The sequence below is a fragment of the Acanthisitta chloris genome, unplaced genomic scaffold (genome assembly GCF_000695815.1).
Source record: "Acanthisitta chloris isolate BGI_N310 unplaced genomic scaffold, ASM69581v1 scaffold2482, whole genome shotgun sequence".
Lineage (NCBI taxonomy): Eukaryota > Metazoa > Chordata > Aves > Passeriformes > Acanthisittidae > Acanthisitta > Acanthisitta chloris.
This window is the reverse complement of record NW_008660861.1, coordinates 10665-31233: the sequence shown is the minus strand read 5'-3', so window position 1 is coordinate 31233 and position 20569 is coordinate 10665. Positions and strand designations below refer to the sequence as shown.

At 50.1% G+C, this 20569-nt stretch overlaps 1 protein-coding gene across 1 annotated transcript in view; it reads right to left on the bottom strand.

Moving 5' to 3' along the window:
• Positions 1 to 20569, bottom strand: part of BRF1 (BRF1, RNA polymerase III transcription initiation factor 90 kDa subunit) — a 69526-nt gene that overhangs the window by 39285 nt on the left and 9672 nt on the right. The window contains exon 5 of the mRNA XM_009069972.1: positions 20187 to 20453. Coding sequence (XP_009068220.1) covers positions 20187 to 20453 — 267 coding nt within the window. The remainder of the gene's footprint in view (positions 1 to 20186; positions 20454 to 20569) is intronic.

Genomic DNA, 20569 nt, shown 5'->3' with positions numbered 1-20569 from the left:
TGAAAAAGCCATTTTAAAAAGATGACCATTTTTCCTTCCCGTAACACAAATTTCTCTGTTAGAAACTACAGGTCAGTAACCCATCCATAAATCAAGACTTAGAGAAGACTCTGTGCTCCCAGGGATGCAGAACAGCCCAGTGATGACAGTCACACCATGGATCCCTTTGTGACTACTGCACTTTTTCTGGTTTGGTAGTTATTAAGACTCCTTCTGAAAACAAATTTCCCAATATTCTGCCCCATAAGAAACAAACAGGACAGGACTGAGGCCTAATTTGGGACTGGCACAGAGTACAGCAGCAAAACCTGATTTTCCACAGCACATTAAGGTATTGTAGCAGCAAGTCATTCATGCGGTCCAGGTAGAGAAGAAAACAAACTAACCAACATAGACTTCTGCCAGGGAATGAAGCAATCTTCCTGGTCATCTCCACTCCACCAATAAAGATCAAACAGAGATGACCTCACCAGCTCACTTGCACAAAAAGGTAAATAAAGTTAAGTTTCAGCAACGTGCAATAACAAATTAAAGCCCCAGTGGTGCAGAACAGCTCGGCACCTTCGCAGCTCCCACTCCCAGTGCTGGGATGTGGCTCCCCACAAACCAAGACCTTGGAATGGTTTGGCTCCCAGCCTGGTGCTCCTGCCCAGTGCTGGACAGGTGAGGACTGGAAGCATCAGCTACTTGATCCAGTGGAAGGTTATGGCAACCAGTGGTGAAGACAAGCAAAGGTAGGAACTACAAGCATTCCCCGGAGACACAAACGATGCTCTGCTTGGCAGAACTCAGGTGTGTAAAGCAGCAAAGTCACAGGGTTGGGAATCCAACCAAACACAGCACGTTAGGGAGAAAGACTGAGCTTGCTGAGGTGGAGCAGAGGATCTGGCTGCTCAGCCCAGCAGACATTCACTGGTGTCACACTCCAAGCACTTACCAGTGCCTCTTCAAAATCCACCCTAAACAACCAACAGAAAGTTCAACACTTTCCACACCAAGTCACATGCAAAATGGGGTTCACCCCTAAAAAATGTCCTGTCACAAGAACAGCAGAGTCACAGAATGGTTTGCGTTGGAAAGAACTGAAAGATCATCTGCTTCCATCCCCTGCCATGGGCAGGGACACCTCCCACCAGCCCAGGCTGCTCCAAGCCCCGTCCAACCTGGCCTGGAACACTCCCAGGGATGGAGCAGCCACAGCTGCTCTGGGCAACCTGTGCCAGTGCCTCAGCACCTCACAGGGAGGAATTCCTTCCAAATACCCAGTCTAAACCGGCCCTCTGTCAGTTCAGAGCCATTCCCCATTGTCCTGTTGCTCCAGGCCCTTGCAAAAAGTCCCTCTCTGGCTTTCTTGTAGCCCCTGTAGGAACTGAAAGGCCACAGTGAGGTCACCCCAAAGCCGCCTCTTCCCCAGGTTGAACAACCCCAATTCCTCCAGCCTTTCCTCACGGGAGAGGTGCTCCAGCCCTCTGCGACACTATGCGTCGATTTTTTTCCTGAGATTGTCTCATAAATGTACTATCAGTGTTACAGAATCTGATAATCTGCTGCTAATAGGACCATAAAGACCTCAAGGAACATTTCTCACTGTTGTTACATCTTGAAAGTAACTGCATGTTACTCCCAGGCACCAGATTTACTTCACAACCTTTTTCCCCCAAAATAGTTGAAAAGATGTTATAATGACTGATCAGTACATATGCCTTTTTTCTGCTCTGCTCTCGGAATGGTGCAGGAGGAGCAGAACCTGCAGCAGTGCCAGCAGCTCCTCAGGCAGGCAGTAGCCAGGCAGGACTGTGCCCCCCGGGCATGGCCAGGCACCTCCAGCTGCAGGAGGGGGAACAGGTACGTCCCATGGAATTGCTTCAGCAAACCAGCACCATGCGAAGGGCAGAGAGGAATCTCCCCCAGGAGCACAGGGTATTCTACAAACAGCACTGCACGTCCCTCCTGCCAGAGCCACCATGGAACCCTCAATGAGCAGATAGTGCAGCCCAGAGCCTGACACCTTCCCAGGAGACTGTCCACCTGCATCCAGGGAATGCTCTAGCACAAAGACCAGAACTGCTCAGCAGCAGGAGCAAGGGGTGTCCAGGCCGGAAGAACCTGAAGGAGTCTGAGCAGAGCTGGGACTCGCAGTGGTCTCCTGTGCCCTGAGGAACCACCCAGCTGTAGGACAGGAGGACAGGCTGCTTCCCCTGCTTTGTGGTATCTACCTTGTGTTTCCTCGAGGTTTTGGGGGGGAAACAATTTTCAATTTGGTTTACCTGCATGAATACGGGACTTCTTTTCCTTCCACGTTCACCGCACCAGACAAACTAAACTGCCCACGGTCTACACAGGCTTGGAATCAGGGACAAACAGAAAGGAGCCAACCTCGAAAATCACAACTAAGTTCTGAAAATCGTAGGTTAGAAAACCAGAATTTGGAAGTGTTGACAGAACTATTCAACTTACTGTTCAACTTTACATAAAATTCATCTCAACACTACTTGCTGTAAAAACTGCCAAAGCATCCTAAGAGTAACAAAACCATCCCACTGAAATGGAGCTGCCACTGCTCTCATTCACCATCACGCCCCTTGCTCCCCCCAGACCATACTGCTGGAGCAGAGGTTTAAAATCTAGTATGTCACAGTACAGTAGGTTCCCTTGCACAGCCCTAACATGCCAGGCTGAAAGTGATGTAATTTCAGGCACCATGAACAATTTCTCTTGTCATTTTAAATACAACTCGTTACCAAATTAGGTGCCGGTTTTCCTCATTGGCTCAATTAGCAACAGGCACGGAAAACTCATTTTCCAACTGGCAAATTGCAGAGAAGAATCCAGAAGCAAGTTACAGGTAATAAGCATCTCTCAGACTGCGTAACAGCAGTGGAGGGAGTAATTGCAGACTGTCCCTCTGCCTGCAGGTCGTCCTCGGTCCTGCCAGGGCAACAGGCGTTCATTAGGTGGGTTTTGCAGGAGAAGGTGCCTTCAATCCCCAGTCTACTGCTTTCACCAAGAGAAACCCACCTGTTTTGTCACACAATGCCAGTCCAAACCAGAACATTTGAACACGAAAATGTCCACAACAACGGTTTCCAACAGCAGCAGTCCCTACCAGCCCAAATTCCCACCTGCCTGGAGCTACACGGCTCTCTGCAGGGCACTGAGAGGGACCCCCTGGCCTCTCCTGCACCAGAAACATCTCCCCAGCTGCTGAACTTCTCAAAGCAATTTCTAAACTATCATTTTCTCTTTTAATAAAAGGGTCGGAATGAAATGTTCGCCAAAATGAAAACACAGATGTGGCCAACATCTGGTCCAACCTCTTAAAGGCTTATTTAAAGGCAGCAGCGTCACGTGGCGCAGCTCTGTGAAGGAACACAACCCCTCCACTGCAGGGCAGAGAAAACCAGTTGGGCACGAGGAGCAGTGGCACACGCCCCCACCTGAGTCCCACTGCCCAGGAAAGTGCCGTCGGGGGCACGAGGAGCGAGGCCCACTCGGCTGCGCCATGCCCAGCGCCTTGCCAGGAGCACGGGCACTCCAGACCCTCCCCAGGCACTGACCCAGTGACACTCATCAGCCCCCGGGGCAGCACCCCCAGCCCCAGGCACCCGAAGGGAACGCGCCCCAGGCACCCAAAGGGAACTCGCCCCAGGCACCCAAAGGGAACGCGCCCCAGCCCTCTCTGCAGCCTTTGAACCTCTCTCTGACAGCTCCAGTAGACATGAGGGCTAGTCAGACACTGGGGATTAGGTTTGTAAACCTGCAGGATTATTTACTGTTCTTGTCATTACCAAATCCACACTAAACCCTATTTTACCACAGTCTCCCACCCCGTGCAGCTAGTTAAACGCACATGCAGCACGCGGTTCCGCAGATTTATTACGGAAGAATCATTTCAGCAGATACATTTTAAACCCACACTTTTACAAAGAGCCACGTGAAGAATGTGTTTTTCTGTTTCTATTACAGGAGGCAGCACTATTTATTGCTCTGCTCAGATAAGAGGATTTCCTTGCAGACAGAAATGGAGGCTGAACACTTCACAGGAAATCCTCCCGAGCAGTTATAATAGAAGGCACTTGGTCCTGTGGTCCCATGCAGCAAATAGACCCTTCATGGCTCTGTTTCATAGCAAAGAGCCAAGAGAGCTTAAACAAAGAACCCTTCCACCTATTCAGCACACCAACAGATGCTAAGCACTCCCAGTATTTGGGAAATACTTTGGGGCTCAAGCACGACCAAAATCTGAGAGAGGAAAAGAAACCTGAAAGATTTTTGTTGTGAACAGGAGATGCCTCTACAGCTATGAAAGTCCTTAAGCAGTAAACCAAAGAGCCTGACGCCAGGGCACCAGACACTGTGGGACTCCTGATTGCTGCTCCCCAGCAAGCGACTGAACCCAGCAGAGCCACAGAGAGCTGGCACAGACCACGCCAGGGTGAAGCCACCTTGACACTCACAGCCAACTCTCAGCTCCAGGATTCAGGCACGAGTGCTCATGGAGCACACGAGGCCACGCACACAGCAGGGATAAACGAAGCGATTTCCTCCTGCCAAGGCAAGGCTCAGGGCTCCTGTCCAGCCAAAGCCAAGTTCCCAGCCCGCCAGCCCCTCGGATGAGCACAGAGCCCACGTCAGACACCCTCGTACAGCAGTCACAGGACAGATCTCAAATCTGTGTGCTTAATGACACATGGGAATGAATCGAGAAAAGCTGTTCCTGCAGTCGGTCACCTCCCACAGAATCTTCATTAGATACTGAACATACTGTTTGACAAATCACATTTCAACTTCGGGGAAACCCCACCTAGACCCCAGCCCTGCTGCTCTCCTGGCAGCATAGCCACACTGAGACAAACCACTGTTTACCTCACAGGCCATGGAGGATCTCACCAAACCACATCCAGGTATTTTATAGCCACTCATCTGACAGACATGGAAACTTGTTAACTTACGCTAAATGCATCAGAAAAATGGTTAATCTCTCCATTCTTCCCAGAAATCCTCCCTGCAATATATATATTTTTTTTTTCCAAGCAGGTAGTATAAAAATAGTCCAGCCATAAACAAAGCCTCTGATTCTGAAGAAGTTTCTTTGAAAAGGTGAGCTCATGTTCATTGAACTACATAGCAATATCAAAAGCTCTAAAGAAAAACCCTTTCAACCTCCCAAAATAAATACAGCTGAAAGTTAAGCTTTTGAACTGAAGAACATCTTGACACTGTCCCCAAAACCAGCAGCAGATGTTCCTCTTCTGGAATAAAGCTCATGTCCCCCCCGCACCTTTGGGAAACCATGAAAAAGAGCAGTGGCTATGCACCCTGCTTGGTGCCACTCAGTGCTGTGTTCCGAGCTCAGCACGTCTGCCTGGAGCAGCAGGGAACAGCCAGGTTCAGCTGCTGGAACCAATGCCATCAGTGACCAAACCGACCACAGACACAGCACTCAACACCCTCGAGGGACATTCGTCAGCACCAGAGCCCAGAAGTAGCAGCAGCCCATGTCCTGCTCGCGGTTGGTGCCTCGCGATGCCGAGTGACCCTGGTGCTCCTGCTGAGTGCCACCCACTCTTCCTGCCACCTCCTCCCCGAGCACCTGTGGACCTGAACTTTTTTAATGAAGACTGTAAAGACAGACTTCCAACACTCACTGCTCTTTTCCAGATGATCACCAATTCCCTGCTGTATTTTCCTCCTTTGACTTTTATGCTGTTCTTGGCATCTTTTCTCCCCTTTCCCTGCCCCCACTCCTCCTCCTTTTCGGTGCCTTCTGGCCTGCATTTTCTGCATTTTAAAAAAATCTGTGCAGGGGGTCCAAGGGTAACAGTTTATGTAAAGGGAGAGGCCAAGGAGAAGAACTGCTCAGCATCCTAATCAGCTGCCCCTCCAAACCCAGCAGGGCAGAGTGCTGCGCTATCCCCAGGAGGGCAAGGGCTGTCAGGCTCAGATCCCACCCCAGCTCACCCTCCCCATACTGCCAGGCACTGTGTGAAACAGCACGGGCATTCTGCACCCGAGCCAGCCGTGCAGGGAACAGCTGGCTCAAGGCTGAAGTGCTGAGGCATCACTCCTGCAGCTGCAGCTCGCTGCTGACGCAGCCAGGTCGTGCTAAACGCTCTGCTGTCCTCCCTGCAAGCTCAGGAGCTTCTCTGGCCAGTGCTCAGCCACCCCAGCAGAGCGACATATGTTTTACTGAGAACTAAATCCACTCCTGTAACCCCCTGCACCAAACAAAGCACAGTGGTGAGCTCTGCACTGCACAGAACCTAAAGCAAATCTAGAATTTTGCTTGGATTAGTTTTATCTGTATTTTTTTAAATCTTCAGTCAATTTCTGTCCCACCAGGAAAAAATTCTAAATACTTACAGCCACATAAATACACAATATGTACAACCTGGTCTAGTGCATGACATTCCAGCCCATGGCAGGGAGGTTGAAACTAGCTGATCCCTAAGCTGATCCCAACCCAAACCAGTCTGGGATTCTGTGATGCTGTGACATATACACACAGAGTTTTTAAGCTGCAAAGACATAGGAAAAATGTGAGGAGACTTGCAATACAATGTTTTAAGGCTAATTTGACTGACTGGAACTCCAAAGCAAAGTCAATTAATATTCCAAAGACACTGCTGGAAAGTCACTGTTGGCTCAGACAATAGCCCCAAAATCAGAGCAGTTTTCCTTCAGCAGAAGCACAAATGGTTGAACTGTCAGGAGGCAATGCCTAAGCCTGACACAGCAGACACTCCTGCCCTGCCCCACCCGTGGGACACACAGGCTGGCACTGAGCACCACTCCTGCTCACCCAGCCTGTCTCAGCTCTCCCGTTACAGCTGCACTCGTCCTTTTCCTCTTCCTCCCAGCACTGTGGTCTGGGCAAAAGAGCTGCTCCAGATCAACAGCCTACCAAAATAACTCGCCCAGGTAAGCATGAAGCTGGAATGAGTCGAAGCTGGGCTGACTTCTACCCCCTCCTCTGAGGTTCAGAACTGCTCCACAGTAGATCTGGTGACCAGCTCAGCACCAGCCACCAGAAGCCACCTGGGCTGCATAATTGCTTCAGCAGACAATTATTAGCATTAAGACAACATCACGGCACAGTGTATGAAATTATATAACAGAGCCTTCATTTAGAGGAAAGAAATCAATTTGTACCCTGGCCATTTACCACACTGTCTGGGCAGGCTGAATGCTGAGAAGCTGTTAGCAGGCAGAAAATTATCAGGTAAGAAATTTCTCATTTTGTTACCCAGCTGCTTCCCTCCTTCATTACTAATGAGAAATAGCAAGCAGGGAATTACAAACGTGGGGAGAGGAGAGAGAAGGTACAAGTTTATTCTGATTTGTTATTACCATAGTAGAACAGGCAAGAGCAGAAGCTCCCCTGTCAGAGCAAAGCTTTGGAAGCCAAGTGGGAGGGCAGGAACCTGACGCCAAGGAAAGGCCTCTGAGGTGGACATGGCTGGACTCAGCACAGGAACCAGGACTGCCAGGGGCAGAGAGAGGTGACACAACATCCTGACTCTGTCTCAGCGATCAGGATCACCTGCTGGGGTGTACAAACCCTGAAGTAAGAGACATTTGGTTTGACTTCTTAAAAGGCACAGAAAGGTACAGCACCTTCTTCAAAGGTACAGACCTACAGAAATGCAGATGTGTTACGAGCATCAGCCCATCATACAACACATCTGCAGTCTGCACAGACCATGCCTTTAAATAAAAATCATGGAGGTTGCCACTGTTTCTTGTTGGATGAAGTGTCATCTTTTTACCTCTGACCATGCCTAGTGGCTGAGAAACAGCAGATAAAGTACTTCTCTGCCTTGCTCTGGACCCAAGCTGAGCTCTCTCTCAGCAGCCCTGCCCCAGGGCCCAAGGCAGGTTTGTGTCACAGAAACACAGAACAGTCAAGGTTGGAGGAGACCTTCCAAACCATCACCAGCACTACCACTCTAAGCCCTAAACCACTAACCCATATCACCCAGCACCAGATCCAGACACCTCTTAAACCTCCCTGGGCAATATCCCAGTGCCTGAAAACCCTCACAGGGAAAACATTTCTCCTCACATCCAATCGGACTCCGCCCTGGCTCAGCTCAAGGCCATTCCCTCTATCCTCTCCCTGCAGTCCTGGCAGGACACACATCCCCCACCTCTCTCCAACCCTGGCAGGGAGATGGACAGAGCCAAGAGGTCATCCCTGAGCCTCTTCTCGAGACTGAACAAACCCAATTTCCTCAGCCCTTCCTCACTGGACATATGTTCTAGACCTCTTCTGCCCTCACTGCCCTTGGCTGGACTCACTCCAGTGCCCCAGTGACTGTTTTACAGCACGGGGCCCAAAGCTGAGCACAGCACTCGGTGTCCATTCAGGTGACTATATACACAAAGCACATAAGGCCCTCTGCAATGCCAAGGACAGGCCCTGCCTGGGTGGCCCCAGGTGCCAGCAGAGCACAGCAAGCTGTGCTGGTCATCAGGCCAAGGCACAGCACACACTGCTGCAGACACCACAGGCACTGCAGAGAGTCCTCGAGAGGAGAGTTCGCCCATGGGCTCTGTCCTCCATCTCCTCCTCCTCTCCCCGAGGCTTCAGCAGCTGCAGTGAACCTTTACCCACATGCTGAGTAGACAGTGGAGAAGGATTTTAGCATTTTGCCTGCAGCAGCTCTGAGGCCCTGACGCCTTGGCATTTGGACAGAGTGATCTGTAGGCACAGCACAATTAGCATGTGCACTCCATATGCCTGAGATCCATCACCGCAGTGCTGGAATGCCCTCTGACACCACAGCTCTCCTCAAGACCAAACTCGTGGGTAAGACAAATTATTCTCCAGAAATGGTGGAAAAAGGCCCTTCCACGCTCAGGAGGTTTCAGTGGAGCTGGAGAAATAACCTTTCCCAACAAAGCCCAGCAGCATGAGTCACCTGTGAAGGCTGGAGCCAGGTTCAAAGCCTTTCCAGCTTGTGGCTCTCAGGAAGCACAGCCATATGGCTGTACAACCTGTCCTCCTGATTAATCTCCACATCTGACTTGTGCATGAAGTTTGTATACTAACAGCACTGAACTTCAGATGCCATTTCAGCCAAGTTGTGGATTGCTGGTTTTACAGCGTCTCCCTAGTCTGCCGCAGGTGACAGGGCCCTGCTTCAGTACATCTTCTGGAAACAAACTCTGGGTAACTTTCTACCATTTCACTACAAAATGAAACCCAACCCAGCACATCACCACTTAGAATTCAGACCCGCTGTCCTTTCCTATGGAACTGATGCTTATTTATATTTTATTCTTTATTTCTTTTACTTCGTTAGGTAAGACTAGACAGATTGCTCTCTCTGTCAGTTTTAACTAGGTAACGTCTCCCCACACAGGACTTGAGCACCATTAACTGTGCAGTGAAATGAGCCTGGGCTAATGGGCTGACAGAAGGGGCCAATGAGGAAGACCCAGCAAGGAGCACAGACAAAAGACCTGTCTCCTGGAGGAGTAAGATTTTGAGTCTTCCTAGCAAGATAAAGCAGAGCACACTGAAGTCCAGACAAAACACTCCCACGCAATTCCCTTCCCACCTCAAACCCCACGTAAACAGCATTAAAAACTAAACCCAAGCCAAGGAGATCAGTGCCAGAGACCGAGGGGTGATCTGCCTCGGAAGCGTCGGCTGACGCAGCTATGAGCTGTGGCACAGACTGGAGGGCAGTGGTAGCAAACTGGTGTGGGACAGCTCTGTCCTGCTGCTGGGGAGAGCCACGTGTGGCTGAGCCCTGCGCTCACTCTGCGGGACGGAGGGCAGGACACAGAGCTGTGCCTGAGGCCGCTCGGGACAGGACCCTGCGCCTCCCTTCAGACGGGGCACAACACCACGAGAAGCTCAGGGCACCACTTGTGGTGGCACAGCAGAGGACCTGGGAGCTTTGGCTCTGGCACTGGCGATGAGAGCACCTTACGGCCCCGGCAGCACTGCTGCAATCACACAGCTCGGCTGACTGAAACCACTGCACAGCTACAGCCACAAAAACTCAGACACTATGATACTCTGCACTCTGCCCAACGAAGAGGACAGATTTCAACACTGCAAGTCATCTCAATCACAGCCTTAATTGTGCTGGCACAAAATAAAGAATGGAAACAAGACCAACAATTCCAGGCTTTTGTGTTAATTTTACACACTGCATTTTTCTTCATCTTGTAGTGAAATTAACAGTAGAAGTCACTGGATGCAGGAGGAGAAAGAGGAAGCTTGCCAAATTGTGAAGAATCAACAATTAATCCAACAGCAATTAATTCAGAAGAGTAACTACATGACACTGTAGGGTTCCTGTGTGTTCTGTCCCAGTGAGTGCTGAAAAAATGTGTTAAGCAACGAAACAAACCAAAAATGTTCTCTGTTTATTTCTTTCCGAAACTGCCAGCCTTGCAAACTCCCGCGGGTACTGAGAGCCAGTCTGGGCTCTCCCTGGTTATACATCCTTGTTATCATAAACATCCACCACTGGAAATTGCTTTTTGTGCCACTTGGGCCGAGCAGGCCCAGGAGCAGTGCGCGGCACTGAGTGCTGGTGGCTCCCAAGGGCTCTCCCAAGGAAGGCCGATCTTAGCAACGAGCTCGTTAAAGGGTTACGTGCAACCTTGGCATAAAAACTGGCACTCTGCATCCATCTGATACAAACTTTCAGAGAGGGGAAAATAATAAATTGGAGGGACAATTTTGAAAAGTGCTGCTTTTGAGGCAAGCATGAAATTGAAGCAGACAAGGAGCTTTAATGTGATCGAAAGAATTGGGGACATCTGTACTGAGAATAAGCCATAAGTGGCAGGAGGAATTATCAGCCTAGTGATGTGCCAGCTCTGCATTTCAATCGTTCCACAGCCCCTACCACAAGCAGTGTTTGCAGAGAAAGCAGGATGAAGCATCCCCAGGTTTCACTGCTCCCAGTGCTGTTTGCAGCTCGTGTGTCGCTTTCAAGCGCAGCGCGGGGTCGGAGCAGTGCCTGTTTAAATTACCTGCCCACAAACATCTCCCATGTTCAAAACGCCTCACGACTGCATCTTCTGTTTCAGTAAAGGCACTTCAGGAGTTTCTATCAAGCTTTCAAAGGTGAGTAAGTTTCCTGCAAGCCTTCTCAAAGTCGAGATAAAGCAATAAACTTTAAATTTAAAAGGAGGCTTTTCCAGGAGAGAATTCAGTATACCTTTCTGAAGTCCCTCCCAACCCTGTTAAACCAAACTTCTCATTGCTCCCAGGTTTCGAAGTGCTGTATTTCTGGAGCAGGACTTCAAGCACAGACTTTACTCGCTCTACAAAGACCCTGCAATAAAACGTTGGGCACAGCATATCTGGAACTGCCCATTCCAGGCCACCGATGGGTTGTAAAACCTTTCCAGCACTGGTGCCTCAGCACAAGCACAAATGCCTCAGCCTCCAAAACACGTGTTCTTTGCTACCAGACATGCTCCCAAGTCTCCTCCACGCCCAGCTGATCCATGGAGCTGGTTCTGCCCTGCGTGGCTCAGCCCTTGCCCCTTTGCGTGTCAGTGCCACGGCACCCACCAAGGCATCACCCCCTCACACACACTCACCATGACAGTCCTCCTGTTACAGAAACCTGCACGAGCCTGTGACATCTGTGGCAGAGCCAGCTGAGGAGGCAACCACACGTGCACCAATGCCAGCAGGTAGGAGGGGGATGAGCCAGTAAGGCTCAACCAGCAGCACCCACAACGTGGGTGTGCCAGCACACCTGCCCCACCTCAACACTGGAGCCCAGATCCAACCAGTGCACTATAAAACAGGGATTTTAATCTTTGCTCTTGGGAAAGAACTTGGCACAGAAGCTTCAGGTTAGTCCTGCAGCAGCTCTGGAGCCCTGAGACAAAAGCAGTGCTCCCACGAAGTGCAGGAAGCTCTGGCTTGGAGAGCAAAGAGAGGCTCCATGGAAGAGCAGGTTCTCCCTGAAGTACGTTCTAGTTAATGAAAAGCACTGCCAGAACACACCACCAGTGACACCATCTCATGCCGACAGGGATGCTGCTGTGCTTCAGCACATCACTTCCATGGTACTGTGGATCGGCAGGAAATTAACAAGGACCATTAAGCACAACTTCCAAAATCAGCCATTTGTCTCGATCCTGTGTAAGTGCTAGGGATTTGGTCACACAGCACTGCTCTCCTTCCTTCCCATCTGTTAGCACACAGAGGCTTCCCCGCTGTGACTAAATCAAACATAGCATTTAAGTGGCGAATTTGCTGGGAAGTGGTGTCCTCCCACCCACTGCACAGCTGTTTACTGCTGGCTTCTGCCTTTACTCCCATCTCAGGAGCCTTGTTTCGTGCTCTAAATCTCTTTCCAGGTACTACTTAACAGCATTACTTACTCTCATTCCATATTCATTCCCTGATTCCTACCACACAGCTGTAGATGTCCAGGCCTTCCATCCCAGAAAACAACTTCTACAACCTGAGATATACATACACCTTTCAGTATGAAAGCTGAGCCTTACCTTCGACTGCCAGCTTTAAAAATAAAACATTTGCTGCTTCCTTTTAGCCAAACTTGGCTGCAGAAACTCCCTAGAGTCAACTCTGGGCAGTTTCCCCCTGGTTTGCTGCTACCCGTCCCTTGGCAGCCTGACAGCATCTCTTCCCTGACCGCCTGGGACACTGGCCCAGCGCAGTGCACCCAGCCCCAGACAGAGCACCAGGCTTTGCTAGCCAGGCCAGAGCTGTTCTATCAGCCCATTCCCGCTGCTGTGCTGTAATTAACGGCGCTGCCAGCCCTGCTCAGTGTGCTCGGGAACGGGAGAGGGGGGAGACGGGTCCTACAGCCGCCCCACGCTGACAGGTCACTCTGATTCGGGGTCAGAGCAGGCTCTATATTTGGCTGCTTTGATTATAATTGCTTACAGGATAGAAAATAAATAGCAATTATCTCATTGTCACATGAGAAAAAAAAGACCTAATAAATGAACCAATCCTGAAGTAACCCTGAAAAACAAATGATTCAAAAGCAATCAGGAGTAGTAAAACTCAGTTTCCAAAACTGTTTTTAATTGCCAACAGTGTCAACATTAATATTCTTTCTGTACCAGATAATACATCCATTTCTGTTCTAAAGCATTCAGCAAACGCAGAATGTCACCCTGCAATTACCCAGGGCTGAGCCCAGGACTGCTGTGCTCTCCAGCCTGCTGTGCTGAGCTGAAATCCCCAATTCCAGGGCCAGTGCAGCCCCTGCACCCTGCCTGCTGGGGCAGCCCCACGGATCTACCACCAACCAACAAAGCAGACCAAGAGTGTAGAGTGGGATGGAGTTAATCCTTAAGAGGATACAGGATTATTTTCCAAACTAAATTCGAAGCTACCGAACCAAGGCAAGGCAGGACAACTGCTGCACAGAACTGTTAAACCCTGCAGGACCAGCACTCCATCTGAAGGGCTTACTTTGGTTTTCAGGTACTGCCTCTACACGCTGAACCTGTACCACAAGGAAACAGAGCACTAAATGGAGGATTATTTTAGGGTTTTCAGACCAAGCCAAGTGGTCAGGATCCACCACAACACCGCACATGGATTTATTACCCATCGTGCTAAACCCAAAGTGGCTAAGCCTTGCAAATCTCCCCGTGCTGTATTTCCTTCTTCCAAGGGCATGTTTTGTGGCTCCTTGACCTAGGTTAATAAGTCTTTATTCCCAGTAACAGCTGAGACTCCCTGAGCTGAACCCAGGCCTGCACTCCTGACACTTCAGGAACGTGATGAATTGCTCCGATAACATCCTCCCGAGCACTCAGGTTTCCACGCACATTTGACGTCCTCCCCGCAGCCTCCAAGCACCTCCTTCCCACAGTTCTCTGAAGAACGATTCCAGTTCTCACTTCAGCTTTTGGTGAAAGACTTTTCCGCCTTTTTGGCAGCAGGGCAGGGAAGGAATGGCCATGCCCACTGCTCCTGCGAAATGCCTACCTAACCATGCAGCTGAGAGCGTTCATGGGCTCCAGTTCTAGTGGGAGCAGAAAAGGATTACATCACTCTCCTTCTAGCACGGAGGTGTTTTTCGGCAGGTTTCCTGAGTGGCTGTAGGTGTCTGCATCATCATCCCGAAACACCACCTCCCTGAGTCTTGTTTCACTCCACAGTCTATGAGGCTGAGGGTGGTGAAACACAGGCTGCCCAGAGAGATGGTGGATGCCTCATCCCCAGAAACATCCATGGTCAGGTAGGAAGGGGCTCTGAGCAACCTGATCTACTGGAAGATGTCCCTGTCCATTGCAGGGGGTGGACTAGATGGCCTTTAAAAGTCCCTTCCAACCCAAACCATACTATGATTTAAGAGTAGGATCCCTTAGATGGTCACATTTCCACAGATTCCTTGAGAATCGACCTACAAACAGGAGCAATTACAAATACCCCTGAAAGTATCTCCCATGCAGAGAACCAGCAGCTAAGGAGTGCAGGCATGAGAAAACCTTGAACAGAAGCCCCAACAGAAGGAAGACCTTAGATTGGCACCTAGAAACGCTGAGGCACCTAAGTTGACCATGAAAAACAACCCTCCCCTAGGATTTGGGGAACTGTCTTCACAATTCTGCTAGTCAGGTATGGGAAAAGGACCATTTCTAAAGCCCCAGATGAGCTTCTCCTCTTCTCCCTGCCTGCCCAGCTCTGTGCTCCTTATGCCTAAGCCCCGACAGAGCAGGACACAGCAGACCTGAACTTCCCCTCAGCACAAGGGAAAACACTGCCTCAAAACCTGCTGGGGCTGATTGCTCCTCCCTGCTCCACTCAAAAGCATACACACGTCCATTATCAGCACACAAATGACACTCCAGAGCCCCACACAGACAACCTCTTCCCCAGCCACGAGGCTCCGAGCCGCAGGCACAGCCCTGCTGCCATCTCCTTCTCAAAGAGCCTGCAGACAGCTGAAGCAGACGGAGGAAAATGCACCTTTTTGCCTTTTTTTCCTCAAGCAAGAGAGTACGAGGCCTTTAAGCCTCATCAAAGAGCAAGGTAAGGCTATCACACGACTCAAATTTAAACTAAAGCTCATTTTCCATCAGGCTTTTTCTTGGTGAAATTCAAGACAGAAATGACACATTGCCCACTGCCCACTGCAATCGGGATGGGGCAGGAGGCAGGGAAAAGGAAATTCCACGCCTGGAAAAGCTTTCAAGATTTTAAAACATTTCCCATTCCAGACCAAAATTCTATGAAACAAAAAGAAATAAGAGGAGAAGGAGTAGGAGAAGGAGAAGGAGGAGGAGGAGAAGGAAGAAGAGGAGGAGGCAGAGGAGAAGGGCATAAGGAGACTTTCTCTCCAAAAACAGCTGGGTTAATAGGGGGTGACAGGACAACCAGGCTGGTCACTCAGGGCTAAGGACATTCATTCACAGGGCACATGACCAAGGGAATTTAGAGCTGGGTCCTCTCCACTTGGCTCAGGAACCCAAACTCCATTTTCCAGTGCCTCCTCCCGATCCCAGCACCAATTACACTGGGGCAGTTCTTTTTGACCAAGACTTCTGACACAAACAACACACATTTTCCAATAAGGAGCATCTGTATGGACAACCCAATCCTTTGGAAAATTCCTGAAACATCCAAAAATGTTATAAAAATGTATTCACGTAATTCAGCTTTGCTTTCACTCGAATGTATCTCCCTGATGGCTCTAACAAACTGCAGGCTCTCTCCAAACCCTCTCTAGATTTGTCTGGAAATCTTTCAGCCAAACTCCATGATTGGTTTTCATCCCTTAACCTTCCCAGTTACTCACAGCATGAATATGGAACGAATTTATAGCATTCCTACCCTGTAATGAAATGCAAAGGTGCTGCATGAAAAAACACGCACGCGATTTCAGACAGGCACACGCAGCACTCGTGTGTGAGTGACACACGTAGTCAAGTAAGTCAAGTAGTCAAGGAAGAAAATCCTGTCATCTGTAATTCATACACAAGACTCCAGGTATCAAGAGCTGCACTCAGAGCAGCTGGTGGTCTCCTATTACCACGCTGGCTGCGGAGAGCTCTTCACATCTCATTAGCAGCATAATGAAGGCTCAGCCAGCGGCGCAGCCTCTCCAGGCTGCCAGCACAGGGAGGCCAGACCAGAGATCAGCGTATTCCACGGGTCTTACGGCTCAGGTCTCAAAACTGGGAAAGAGCTATCCAGTAACGGAGGCACAAACACGAGGAGCAAATGAACGAGCAAACCGCTCCCTGTGCCCCATCCTGCCGTGCCCTGGGCTCGCTGGGCACCCCCTGGGCACCTGCAGGAGCAATTCCTCACCCACCCACAGCCACTGCTCAGACCTACTGCCTCAGACCACTGCACTGAGCTCTGGTGCAGAACAGAACCCAAATCATGGCTCGAACCCACCGCGACCACAAGTGGGAAGTGGTAACTCACCCCCTGTACTTTACCTTTATCTCTGCTCTTGTCACACCTTCCTCACTTTTGCTTCACGTGGCAAGAAGACATGACCTGGCAGTGTGGGAAGGACAGGGTGACAGCCAGAAAACATCAGAAGGGCAGAAACACCACGAAAGGCGATAAAGCGTTTGAAGTGGCACAAAGGACACATGAAAATTAATTTCAGAGGGAAACTCCACAGCTAAGAATGCTATTTGTCGAGCAGAGCTCCATGTGGCCGTGAGGGAGATAGAACACTGGTGTGTATGAGGAGCTGCAGGGTCAGAAGGTGTGTGCAGAGAGGACACTGCCAGGGCAGAGCACACTGATGTACCTCACTTCCACCTCTGGAACGGGACCTCACCATAAAGCACTCTTACCGTGAAAAATCAGAAATAAGCACTTTGCAGTGACTCAAGGAGTTTTCAGCCTAAAGTCTCTGCAAATTAATACACTTTGTAGGAAAAAGCAGTCAAATGTGGTGTTTATTCTCAGCACTTTACTGCCTCACTCATTAACCCAGTACCTTACATGCTGTCTTTGTAATGCAAATTTGCTGAAGTACTGTGCTTTCCATAACACATTCACACAGACAAGCTCACACTGCTCAAATACCAGCTCTGAGTGGAGCAAAAACACCCTTATTTTTCCTTCATACTTGGGCTCTGCACCTAAGCCTTATCTGCCTAAGCAGTTTGTTTACTGCCTCACTCATTAACCCAGTACCTTACATGCTGTCTTTGTAATGCAAATTTGCTGAAGTACTGTGCTTTCCATAACACATTCACACAGACAAGCTCACACTGCTCAAATACCAGCTCTGAGTGGAGCAAAAACACCCTTATTTTTCCTTCATACTTGGGCTCTGCACCTAAGCCTTATCTGCCTAAGCAGTTTGTGAGAAACCCTGCTGCTGCTTTTCTGCAGCCACTGCAGCACAAAGGTGGAAGATTTCCCGAAGCAGCTGATGTAGGCAATTATAAACTGAATTACCACATGCCAAAGCCAAATGAAAAGACTTTGCAGAAGGTACCTGCAGCAGAGGGGTTTTGTTGAGGAGGAGATCATGGCAGAGTAAGGAGGAGATACCTGCCTTCAGGAGCCCAAACATTGCACCCACCACAACTGTTTGCTGAGCTCCTGCTCAGAGCCACACGGTGTCACCCCACGAGGGTCCCCTGGGCACCCTCACCACACTCCAGACACGCTGCCCCACTGAACTCCCTGGGCCCAGCAGGAGACACAGCCCGACGGCCAGCCCTGCAGCCCACCCTGACCCACCCTGCGCTGAGCGAAGGGAGAGGCTCCTGCTCCATGACTTACACAGCCTGGAGAAGGACCAGAACACCACTTTGTGTCTGTGGGGTTATGGCAGTGCTCTCCCTCCTCCAATGGATTTCAGTACTGGAACATGCACTACCACAGCAAACCTGTGGCCAGCTGAGATTCACAGCATAAACTGCACTAAACCGAACTCAAATACACAGGATAAATGCAGGAACTTCTGTGAGCTTTTCCTCCTCCCTCCAGAGGTAGCACCTGCTTTTGTTTCACGATGATTTATAACTGTGCCATCTCAAACCAAACTCTGATCAACAGCTCTCATCCTGTACTTAGTTTTGAAAATGCCATTTCTTTCTCAGGTTTGAAGAAGGGCCCACAAACCTGAAAAGTGCCTAACTTCTACAACTATACCAGTTGGTCTGATAGGAGAAAATACTCCCTCCAGGCACAAACCTTTCCCAGAGCTATGAGGCAGAACTCTAGACATCACTGCCCGAGGTGCCAGAATCCTCTACACAGGCTCTCCTCAGGGTTCAGAGCTGCAGTGCACAGGGAACTGACACCTTAACCAGAGGTTTTCTTTATTCTGCATAGTACCAAGCCAGCTGCAAGCCAGGGGCACTTCCAGCCCATCTGCTGGACCTGGCTCCCACTAACTGCAACCACAGGAGCTCTGCTGCTGCTCCCAAACCCAGAGGACTTCCTGAAGGGAACCAGGTCCACAGAGGGATGATGCACCCACAGCACAGAGGCACTGCAAGGAGAGGGCTCAGGGACTGGGAACTACCCCCAGCGGGACTGTTCTGCAGCACAGGCATAACCAAAGTGATTCCTGACTTTACATGAAACTGCTAAAAATAATAGCAGTCAGTGGGAAAAGCAAAACAAAACAAAAGCCAACCAAAAAAAACCAACAACCACTCCCCAAAATAAACCAAGCACCCGCCCTCCCATCCCAAAAAAACCAACAAATCCAAAGCTAACAGAGTCTGGGGCAGGATCTACAGTCAAAACAACACCAGCACAGTGTTTTTGCACAGGAGCTTCGTAACAGGCTAAGAACAGCGGTACTTGTTCAAAGCCCCGCGGTGATTTCTCAGCTGCAGCAGGAGGGTGAGCACACTGTACCTACTCGGTTCCAAACCATGTTCACTTGGCACGTCCTGCACACCTGAGGGCAGATAGGCCGTGGCAGGAGCAGCCCTGCCCTGCCCTGCCCCACCAGGAACCCACCCCTGAGCCCTGAGTGCAGCCTGCCCATTAGGCTGGTCAATAGCAGCGCCAGCCCAGAGACCTCCATCCCCAGGAATTCCTGCTCACAGGTCACTGGACAGCCAGACAACAACAGCTCCTAGCCATGACTGACCTCTCTCCCACACCAGCGCTGATTTCCAGGAGAAAGATGAGCCACGAGCCATCATCATCTATTCTCTTAACTGCAATTAAACCAAAACCACTCAGCTGTTTCTGTAGATTTTGTTTGTGCACAATACAAGGATCCTGCTATGCTTCTGGGCAGCAAACCCTAACCCAGGAAGATCTGGAGGCACTCAGGTCACCTGTGAAGGCAGGGATTGCCTGACTAGAAGCAGGTGCTGTTGAGCAGAAATTAGCACAGGAGCAGTTTGGGTAACACAATGTGCTGCACAGACCCGACAGCACGAAAGCTGACAAACGGATTCAGATGGGTGTGACTTGTGATGGAAAAGCTAGCTGCAATACAGAAAAGAAGAAAATGCCTCTCAGATATGCTCTGCTTTAGGAGCCACTGAGATGTAAAGGGGATTTACAGCAATACCATCTCCACAGTGCTCAGGCACACAGCAGAAGGAGCAGGCTGTGTGCAGGGCTGGCTGCTCTGACGGCTCGGGCAGAACTGGCCTCCCTGTGCCAGTCCTGCTCCCACTGTGCCATGCAGAGCTCTGTGGCACAGACAGGCCTGGGTGCCGTGAGAAAAACGGAGCACAGCCAGCATAACACCCAGCAAAGGCTGCACCCGAAAGCACAGCACACAACCAGCTACCTCCTCCTGCAGACATCTCCAGTGTCTGCCATTTGCATAGATTCTCCATCAGAGACACAGACTGCAGCGTGTCTGACTCCAGTAAAATGTCTCCTGAGAAAGTCTGCCTTGATCTACAATTCTCATACTTGGGTTTTAATTTTCAGCCCTATTTACAGGAATCTGCTTCCCCAGTTTTCTAGCTGAGACTGCATGGTTTGAAATATGCCCATCAGCTATCACATGACTGCAAATCGACTCAACCAAGAGATATACATTCTCAGGCTTCAGAAAATAATTAGGCACTCCTGATTTTCCTGCCGCTTCCAGAGGAGCAGATGTCAACAACCACATTAACAACCAAGACCACTGGTCCCATCCAGCCTGACAGCTCCTGCATTCTGATATCACAGTGGTTCGTGGACCTGCTGCCACAGGACCCACCTCAAAGCCACGTCCAGCCTCCGTCCCCGTGGAGCTCCGACTCACCAGGCTCCTGGTCCTTCGTGGAGATGCACTCCTTGATGGATTCGGTGATGCCGAGGCTGGCGGCCGTGGGAAGGGGCCCGAGCAAGGACTCCAGAGCAGGGGGTCTCACCAGAGTCTCAGTTCCATTTCTGCATGCCCCATCTTCAGCTTTTTTAACTCTATCCTTCTCATGAAGCTCATCATAAAAGTCCTTATTTAAGTGGTTAGCAGCTGCTTCCAGTTCCTCATCTTCTGCCTCCTCCTCCCCAGCTATGCTAGAGGCATTATCTTGTGTGGAATCTGTCAGGGGAAAGAGCCCAACAGATCATGGCATGCCATCTGCTACATAAACTAAATAGAGAGGTGCTCAAGAAGGAAAATCTGTAGCAGAAATCCACAACACT